We start from the raw sequence: 9,987 nt of genomic DNA, 5'->3' as shown, positions 1-9,987 counted from the left end.
TGCTGCCGCCTGTTTTGGAGGCCCCTGCACACCCTCGTTCCCAAGTCGACACCTTCTGCCCTGGGGGAGGCGGCCTTGTGTCAACAGGCAGACGGGAGGTGTGAAGGCAGCCACAGTGGCCAAGGGGGAGGCTGGGCTGGCCCTCGCTTCTGGCTGGTAATGAGAATACCACACGGCCCCTGCGTGCAGCCCCCTTTCCTCCCATGTTCCCACAGCCTGACCACCCCCAGGGCCTGGCAGGGACCCAAGGGGAAGGAAGGGAAAGAAAACCTACGGGGCAGAGGCCAGCCCTTAAGTTGGCTCCACGTCCTTGGGCCTGTTCCCGAGGGCCCTGCACCACCTGCCCAGGAAGAAAGAGCGGGTGGAGAACTTCCTGGAGCAGGGCTGGGGGTAAACAAACACAGGTGAGGCCTGCGCTAAGCCACCCAGAGCAGGCTGAACAGAGGCCATGCCCTCCGCAACTCCTCGCAGGGCCCCCGCTCAGGGAGCACATTCTGACCCCAGCCTGGGCCTCTGCCCTTCCCATCTGACTGGTGGTCTGGGGCAAGGCCCTGGGAAGTCGATCAGGGGCTGATGGGATGGAGGCCCCCGTTTCTTCCCTTGTATAATAGGAATACTGATGTGGACACTGCCTGCCTCGTAGTGCCAAGCTGACTGGTGCCACACCGGCGAGCTGAGCCAAAGGTCACGTGGCCCTGTGGTTCCGGCCCTGAGAGCAGGCCCAGCTGAGCCTGAGCTGTCGGCACACAGAAGAACAGGGGTGGGAGTGTCATGAGCACTGAAGCACATGTGAGGCCTTATTCTGCCCTACCCCCGCCCAAGATGTCCTGAAGCCAAGGTCTCCTGCGGCTCCCTCGCCCTGAGACTCCCCAGGGGGCAGCTCCTGTCCTCTCTCTGATTCTTGGCCTCAGCTCTGAAAGTACCTCAGGGATCATCAGGTCCAAACGCCTGTCTTATGGTACTTGTCAGTGTTGGCAGAGGCGACAGCAGCTATCCCCTCCAGCTCCTGCACGTACTCAGCTGGCTTCTTCTCGACCACATCCATGTACAGGCCACTCACCCCCTCACAGGACAGCCCCTGTGATCTTAGAAAGGCCTTCAGACTCTCCCTGGAGTATCCCCTCCAGGCATCTGGAGACAACTCTCACATCCCCTATGTCTTTTCCTTTTTGGATGAAACATTCCCAAGTCCTTCAGCTATTTCTCTGGTGACCTGGCTTCAAGCCCCTCACTAACCTCCCTCTCCTGAGCTAGGGTTTATCCCCTGCCCTCATAAACTGTGGCCCCCAGATTTGACCACTTACCCCGCATAGGCAATAAGAGACCACTGCCTCCTTGATTGAAGATCCCGTTTCTTGCAAACGTGAATGGGATCACATTTGATTTTCATGCCCTTGGTGCCTAGAAGGCAACGACTACCATGCCCTTTCCACAGCTGCTGCTGGTTACATGATGTCTCCTAACCCTCAACTTAGAGGGAAGGTACATAGGGCTCTGTTGATTCTACCTTATTAGTAATGAGATCCGATCAGTTGTTCCAGCCTGCCAGAATCTCTTTAGATCCTGACTGTTACCCAGTTAACTTCTTGGGTTTGGATCTTACCCCCAATTAGATCAGTTCATATCTTCATTCAAGATCATAATGCTGGGGCTTCCCTGGTGGCGCAGTTGTTAAGAATCCACCTGCCAATGCAGAGGACATGGGTTCGAGCCCTGGTCCAGGAAGATCCCACATGCCGCAGAGCAGCTAAGCCTGTGCGCCACAACTACTGAGCCTGCACTTTAGAGCCCACGAGCCACAACTACTGAAGCCTGCGCACCTAGAGCCCGTGCTCTGCAACAAGAGAAGCCACCGCAATGAGAAGCCTGTGCACCTAAACGAAGGTAGCCCCCGCCGGCCGCAACTAGAGAAAAGCCTGCGCACAGCAATGAAGACCCAACACAGCCAAAAATAAATAAATTAAAATTAATTAATTAATTAATTTAAAAGATCATAATGCTGCCCATGACGAGGCTGGGAATAGAGTTGGTGGCACATCACTAGAGACCTTCTTCTAGGTGAACATCCATCCATTCAACTGTGGGAACATTGAATCTGTTATGAATTCACTTAACTTAAGCTCACGTGGCCCCATTTGTTGACAAGGATAATCTAGGAATTTTTTTTAATAACTTAAAAAAAAATAAATTTATTTATTTAATTAATGGGTTCTAGCCGCATGGGCTTCAGTAGTTGTGGCACGCAGGCTAAGTAGTTGTGGCTCACTGGCTCTGGAGTGCAGGCTCAGTAGTTGTGGTGCACGGGCTTAGTTACTCAGCAGCAGTTGGGATCTTCCTGGACCAGGGCTCAAACCCGTGTCCCCTGCATTGGCAGATGGATTCTTAACCACTGCACCACCAGGGAAGCCCTGAACTTCTTTACTATGTGAACAGGAATTATGTTTGGCTGCTCAAAGCACACACCCAAACTGACAATGACTTAAACAAGATGGTAATTTATTATCTCTCACATTAAAGAAATTTAGAGTTAGACTTTTCTGGGCCAGTATGGCACTTCTATGTTGTTATCAGTGCCTCAGGCTTCCTTCTGCTCCACCAGCCTTAGGTGTGACTTCTGTCCTTGAGATTGCCTGAGGGTCACAAAATGGTTGCTGAAGCACCAGCCATCACATTTTCCAGGATGACAATATAAGGGAGTAGAGCCACAGGAGTGTACTTCTCTGCTTTAAAGAGCTTTCCTAGAAGCCCCAAACAATATTCTAATAAATCTCCTTGGCCATTCCATCTGCAAGAGAGGCTGGGAAATATAGTTTTTCAGCTGGGCATATCACCACCCATTATAATACAGAGCCCTGTTATTAAGGGAGAAAGAAGAATAGAGGCTGTAACAGATGCTGTGTGGGCAACCAGAAGTGTCTGCCACACTGGTGAATATTCTACTGACCATGTTTCCCTGATCTAGCTTCCACCTCCTCCTATCACGGGAAGGAGGGGGTAAATCTGGTGTCACTATCAGGCTGAGGCTCAGAAGTTAATCATCTTATCTAACAGCACACAGCCATAAATATCCCTCCTTCTACCAGGCGAGTCAGATGAAAGAGAAGTGGAGACTGCTCAAGTGGAAGCCCCTGCGGCCTGGGCCCAGACCTAGCTTGTTTGTGCAGCACCTGGGGCTGGTTTGAGCACACAGGGAGGAATGCCTGAGGGTCCCAGGGCCAGAGATAAGCTGGAAAAGCACCTGAGCCAGGACCCAGCCCACCAGGAGAAGCTGGTTCAGATCCTCCACTTCCTAGCCTTGGTTGGGCCAGTCGGCTGCGGCTCCAAGCTCCAGCTCCAGGCACCTGGAGCTCTTCCATTGCCTCTGCACCGCAGCTCTGGTGACCCCTGCCACAGGCCAGGAGCTGGAGTGCCCTGCTGAGGAGGACTCCCCATGCTGGGTCCCGGAGAAGAAGGGCTGAAGATGGAGGAGAGGGTAGGGCAGGATGCCTGAGGCCCGGTGCTAGAGTGAGGAAGGAAGGAATCATCTTGTAGGGCCAAGGCTAAAGATGTCGGCCCTCTTCCCCACAATCCAATCTAGTCCTTTACCCACTCCATTCTGCTGCCCCTGAACTTACTATAAGCAAGACTTATAGGCTCTATTCTAAGCTCTACAACATGCATTATCTTACTCTGTCCCAACAATTGCCCTGGAAATCAGGATCCCCACTTCACAGATGAGAAAACTGAGGTTAAATTGCCCAAGTTCTGAGAGCTTGGAAGGGATGAAGCTGGGACTCTAAACCCAGATCTGTCTGATTCCATAGCCCAGCCTCCTAACCATTAAGCCATACTGTCTCCCTGTGCTAAGTGAGTGGGGCTGGTGACAGTGTGCCCCTGTGCTCCCGGAGGCTGGCTGAGGGGCCCAGTGAAGAGCCAGGGGCCACAGCAAACCAGCTCCAGGGCCTCACCTCCCAGAACTTATGCTCTGCCATCCCACAGTCAGCCTGAGGCCTGGGCGCCAGGGCTAGCCCAAACTAAGACAGAAGGAGGCCAAGCTATCCTGGAGAAGAAAGGATAGTATGCAGAGCTCTGCTGACAGTGAATTCTCATAATTCACCAAATCCTTTCACAGGAAATCCCTCCAGGCTTGCTCTAATGAGTAGGGGGTGGGGGGAGAGGAGGAATGATTCTGGATATTCAGAACCTTCCTGGGAATCACAAGGCCATTTCACCACTCCATATCTAGCTGCCTGTGCACAAGGCAGCACTCTTTGGCAAAAACTAAAACCATGCTAAAGGTACATCAATAAGGGACTATGGTGTGAGCACTCCGTGGAATATTATACTGCAGTGAAAAGGGGTGAGTTGGAACAGTCAGTATCAACAGCACAGCAATCTGACACTTCAGAATCCAGATGAAGAAGTATACATGAGGGACTTCCCTGGTGCTCTAGTGGTTAAAACTCCGTGCTCCCAATGCAGGGGGCCCAGGTTTCAACCCTGGTCAGGGAACTAGATTCCACATGCTGCAACTAAGACTCAGCACAGCCAAATAAATAAATAAATTTTTTTAAAAAAAGAAATATACATGAAAACTGATGAATCTTGTTTACAACTGTCAATTACATATATATAAATTTCCTGATAGTACAATATGTCAAGATCTTCATAGTACTGTGCAGCCTTGGACAAATAATGATTTGCCATTATTTTAATCGTAAAAAGTGTGGGATTGACTGTTTTCTAAGTCTCCCTCCCCTTAGGAGAAAGGATTATTATTTTTTTAACTTTGGTTTAAACCCTTTCAGATCATGAAATATTGCATGACTAATTGCTTCTTTCCTGTTTGAAATCAAGGCCATTATTGATTGGTTCCACCTTCTTTTTGTGTGATGGACAGATTAAATATGTCCCCTCCTCATTCACAGCAGCTAGAATAAACTAAAAACAGTTGCCCTGACCAACATTATTCAATGTCAATTATTACTTCATCATAACGTTAAAGTAATAACTTGGGCATATTTTCTCCAATATTTAAAAAAGTAAGTTCTGAGGAGAAGGTGATGTAATTTCATTATTGAAGGTTTATTTGTACCTCCTGCCATTTAATTTTTTTTCCAGTTAAAATTATCCACTATGATTTAAATGGATGAACATTTAAATCAACTAAGACCAAGTATGAGTCAGCTAAACACATCCTGACATGGAATGATCTCAGATACGCTGTTGAATGAAAAAAAAGCAAGTTACAGGCAAATTGCCATAATGTTACCTCATTTATACTATGTGTTTTCTAAGGATACATATGTTTATGTGAGTGCACAGGGACCAAGTCTGGAAGGACACATGACCTTTGGGGAGGGGTTACAGGGACTCCAGCTTTATCTTTCAGGTTTCCATTTCTTATAAAGAGAACATATTAGTTATGTAATTTGTGTAATAAAGTTAATTTTTTAAAATAAATTTATTTATCTATTTATTATTTTTGGCTGCGTTGGGTCTTTGTTGTTGCGTGCAGGCTTTCTCTAGTTGCAGCGAGCAGGGGCTACTCTTCGTTGCGGTGCGTGGGCTTCTCATTGCAGTGGCTTCTCTTGTTGCGGAGCACGGGCTCTAGGTGCGCAGGCTTCAGTAATTGTGGCTCGCGGGCTCAGAAGCTGTGGTGCACAGGTTTAGTTGCTCCGTGGCATGTGGGATCTTCCCAGACCAGGGCTCGAACCTATGTCCCCTGCATTGGTAGGCGGATTCTTTTTTTTTTTTTTTTTTGCTGTACGCGGGCCTCTCACTGTTGTGGCCTCTCCCGTTGCGGAACACAGGTTCCGGACGCACAGGCTCAGCGGCCACAGCTCACGGACCCAGCCGCTCCACAGCACGCGGGATCCTCCCAGACCGGGGCACGAACCCACGTCCCCTGCATCGGCAGGCAGACTCTCAACCACTGCACCACCAGGAAAGCCCCTGATTTTTTTTTTTTAATGTCACACTTCTGCTGAAAAGTCCATTTGGCTTCCCATTGCCTTGGCAGTAAAATACAACTTCTCAGCCTGGCCCCAGCCAAGGTGAGCTCCTGCTCTCCACATCACCCCGCCCTTGCACACCATTCCTGAAGCACACTGGGAAATCCCAGTGCCAGGCCTTTGCTTATGCAGTTCCCACATTCAGAATGCTCTCCACCTGCCTCTCTCCCTACCCAAGTCCTACCCATTGTTCAAGACCCAGCTGTGACCTCTCCGCCTCTGTGGCCAGAGCATGACAGTCCCTCTGAGTTCAGCCTTTTCTCTGAAGATTACGAAGAACACTGATACCGCCTTTAAATTGTAATTATTGCTGAGGGGTGGGAGGTTTTACTTTTAAACTTCACTGTATCAAAGGTTATATTATAAGACTATAACAACAGTCCTGTGAGCAGATACTATAATTACTACTCCTGTTTTAAGAGCTGTAGTTCAGGCTCAGAGCTGTCCAAGGGCAACACAGCTAGCTAGTGGTGGAGCTACTAATTACATAACGTTTACTCCTCTCTCCCACAAGACTGAAATCCCATGAGAGCACAGACCACAACTATCTTGTTCACTCTGGTATGCCTGACATTTACCAGCTGCTAAATAAATATGTATTAAATAATGCCTACAAGCATCTTGAAATGTAAGTACTTTCTTAATAAAATGGTAGCAGCAAACATTTAGCCCACTTGCCAGGCTCATTCTAAGTGGTCCCATGGATGGTTTCACTTGGTACCAGCAACCATCCTAGGTGGTGGGTATTTTATTTACTGCCACAGGGATGAGGCAACTTGAGCCTCAGAGGAGTTAAGTGAACTGCCCAAGGTCACACAGCAAATAAAGAGGGTCTGCCTCAGGCCTGCCTGGGGGCCCACATTCCCCCATTTTCATCACTCACTACACTCCATGCCTCTTCTTCAGGCTGCTCTGTACTATTTCTCAGGGAAAGAAACTAACTGTGGACGGTGAGATGACTTTCTCGGTGTCACTCAGCAAAGCAGCAAGTGCGGGCTCTGGGAACCCAGTAACGGTCCACCCGTATGTCCCCTCCTTCCCCAACCCCTCTCCCACCATCACTGTGAGCAAGTCCCTCAGGGTCTGTCTTGACGCCTTATCCAGCACACTTGTAGGCACTGGGTGGGAGTGACTGGGTACAGTCTCCCGGAGGGTGGTGATGAGGGAGGCGGCCACTCTTTGCGGGGGTCCTTGAGTCACTTGAGGGACAGCCTGGCCGCCCCCAGACGATGGCACTGCCCACCACTGTCAGGGTCCCGGGCACTCACCGGAGCAGTGGATGAGGCGGAGTGGGTGGGAACACAGTGAGAAGCTTAGCAGCTCCATCCAGATGCGAATTGTCCCTCCCACACTTCCCGGGCTGCAGGGGCCTCCATTAGAGCCCCCGAGGAGTCAGAATCCACACCTCCGCAAATGGGCCCGCTTTCCCAGGACACCCCCTGCCCAGACCTTCCCTGGGCTCTGTGGGTTTTGACACCTCTCTGTAACGTGGCAGGGGTCCACCTCGCACCTTTGGTCCAGATAAAAGCTCAGTCCTGGAGGTGGCCGGCCCAGTCTCCCAGAGCCCGCAGCCCCGGCCATGGCCCAGTCCCCTCCTCTGCAGGGCCTCCTCGGCCACGACCACTGGATCTTCCCGCAGGGTTGGGGCTGGACCGGCCACTCGGACTCGACGTCCCCGGCCTCCTCCTCGGATTCGTCGGGCTCCTGCCCCTGCGACCGTGCCCGCGGCCCCTCACAGCCGGCGCCGCCTGCCCGCAGCGCCTCACAGGCCGCCTCGATGGCACCCGGACGTGCGCGGAGCCGGTCAGGAGGCGGGCAGCGGCAGAGCGCCAGTGAGCGTGAGAAGCTGCGCATGCGCACGCTCGCCCGCGCCCTGCACGAGCTGCGCCGCTTTCTGCCGCCGTCCGTGGCGCCCGCCGGCCAGAGCCTGACGAAGATCGAGACGCTGCGTCTGGCCATCCGCTACATCGGCCACCTGTCGGCCGTGCTGGGCCTCAGCGAGGAGAGCCTGCAGCGCCGGCGCCGGCGGCACAGCGACGCAGTGCTCCCTCGAGGCTGCCCGCTGTGCCCCGACGGCGGCCCCGCGCAGACGCAGACGCAAGGGTGCGGCCCTAGCTCAGCCGCTAGCGCCACGGTGTCCTGGGGGTCCCCGCCCGTCTGTCCCGGAGCCCTAGCGGCGCCCGAGCGCCTGGGGAGCAGTGTGTCTGATATGGGTCCCTGGGTGACACTCCCTTACTGCCCCGGGATGCAGTCGCCCCCGCAGCTGTCCCAAGGGAGAGCCCCTGACGCGGCTCGTTGGACGCCGCCCCAAGCCTGTTCCGGAACGCAGACACCCCCAGAGCCCCGGGACCAGGCCACGCCCTGGACCTCGCCCCCCGCAATGGAGCTGGCTGCAGTGTACCAGGTACGCGCCCAGGCTCTCTCCGCTTCCCTCGGAGTGGTCCCCAGGCTTCGATTGGAAACGGAGGGGGTGAGTAAGCTCTAGTCTGCAGAGAATCTTATGCTTTTTAGATCCCGGGTTTACCTAATCCAACCCTGGTTAGGGATGGAAAGCTGAAGTGAGGATGAAGAAGACCCTAACCTCCTTGGGGAAAGAGGTGGGGGCCCTGGGAAGTTAAGGCCACCACCACCTCTACCTAGAAGCCTTCACAGTCATGTGGAAGAGGGGGGAATCTTCAGACTTGCTTTCAGAGTCCAGGGTGGAAGGTAGCAGGGGCCTTCAGGTAATTCAGGAAATTCCTTGCAAGTGCTCCATCAAGGTTTGAGGGGGAGGGAGGCCTGGCTGCCCCGGGGGTAGGGGCTTTCTAAGTAGATGGGCTTGGATCTGGTGACCTTCATGCTTTCCTCAAGCTTCCATAAAAGAGCATATTAATAACCAAAATTTATTGAATGCTTACTGTGTGCCCAACATGATTCTTGGTATTTTACATGAATTAACTAACTCATCAGCCCTCCAGCAACCCTGTGAAGTAGGTTTTATTATCATCATCACCATTTTATAGATGAAAAAACTGAGACTAAAAGAGGTTATCTGAGTTCTCATAGCTAGTGAGTGGCAGAGCTGGGTTTTGAACCCTGGCAGTATATCTCCAGAGCTTGTACTCTAAACCACTTTGCTTCACTGGATCCATGGCACCAGGGCAGTTCAGCAGCTACCAGCCACACTATGGGGAACATCCAGGTTCAGGATCTCAGGGCATGAGGCAGTGGCCCACTAACCCGCTACTCTTCTCTCTCTCAGGGAATCTCTATGTCTCCAGAGCCTTGTCTGTTGCCAGAAACCCCTCCTGTCCTGCCCCGCCCAGCATGCCAGAGACTCCAGCCTGAGACCCAGTGGGGATGCTGGAGCCACAGTGCAGAGGTGCTGCCCAGCTCGGAGGACCAGGGACCAGGCCCCGCCTTCCAGCTCAGTGATGAAAGCCCTCCCCAGAGCTCAGGCCTACAGCTCAGTGGCTGCCCTGAATTTTGGCAAGAAGATTTGGAGGGGACTCACCTGGGCATCTTCTACTAATGGCCTTGGCTGCCCCCTTTCCAGCCAGGAATCAGGCCTGTAGCGTGGGGTGTCCTCCTCACCTGCTACTTCACTAGTATTCAGGCTTTGTTTTAGCCAAGGATCCCTTTTCCAAGTGATGTCTTTCATGGAAGCAGTGTTTGAAACAGCTAAGGGTGGCCTCCCTGGCTGAAGTCGGGGCTGGGGCAGTCCCTCCACTCCTAGACACCCCCCAGAACGACCAGTGTTCTGTAGAGCACAACCTAAGCTGCAGTAACATGGGTTGTTTGACCACAGTGGTTGGACAGGCTGGGACTGGTGGGGGAGTGGGCTTGGGGGTGGGTGGGGATGGGAGTGGGAAGAAAAGTATATGCTTAGATTTTGTACTTCTTAAAAAAAAAAACCAAAAGAAACACCCAAATTTGGTTTGGTCTGTTTTTCTTCTATCCACTTGGGGTTTTATTGCTTCTGGAAAAGGAAAAACGTTCCCATCCTGCAGGAACA

General features: G+C 52.2%; 1 protein-coding gene across 2 annotated transcripts; it reads left to right on the top strand.

Moving 5' to 3' along the window:
• The first annotated feature begins 7,572 nt into the window (after positions 1-7,572).
• On the top strand, positions 7,573-9,767 carry MESP2 (mesoderm posterior bHLH transcription factor 2). Of its 2 annotated transcripts, none has more exons than XM_060120884.1 (2): positions 7,573-8,397; positions 9,235-9,767. In XM_060120884.1, exons 1-2 carry the CDS (start codon positions 7,573-7,575, stop codon positions 9,502-9,504), a joined length of 1,095 nt encoding a protein of 364 aa, XP_059976867.1. In that variant the 3' UTR covers positions 9,505-9,767. The 2 variants fall into 2 exon arrangements, with proteins under 2 accessions (XP_059976867.1, XP_059976860.1); XM_060120877.1 differs by having other exon boundaries at positions 7,573-8,463.
• Positions 9,768-9,987: the final 220 nt, after the last annotated feature.

The sequence above is a fragment of the Lagenorhynchus albirostris genome, chromosome 1 (genome assembly GCF_949774975.1).
Source record: "Lagenorhynchus albirostris chromosome 1, mLagAlb1.1, whole genome shotgun sequence".
Lineage (NCBI taxonomy): Eukaryota > Metazoa > Chordata > Mammalia > Artiodactyla > Delphinidae > Lagenorhynchus > Lagenorhynchus albirostris.
Note: the sequence above shows the minus strand (reverse complement) of the source record. Positions and strands in the feature narration are given on the sequence as shown.

Excerpts from the sequence above, each read along its gene's own strand:
- MESP2 (XM_060120877.1), top strand. The coding sequence starts at position 7,573 with ATGGCCCAGTCCCCTCCTCTGCAGGGCCTCCTCGGCCACGACCACTGG. Across the intron at positions 8,464-9,234 it reads TTCGATTGGAAACGGAGGGG|GGAATCTCTATGTCTCCAGA; the intron begins GTGAGTAAGCTC and ends TCTCTCTCTCAG.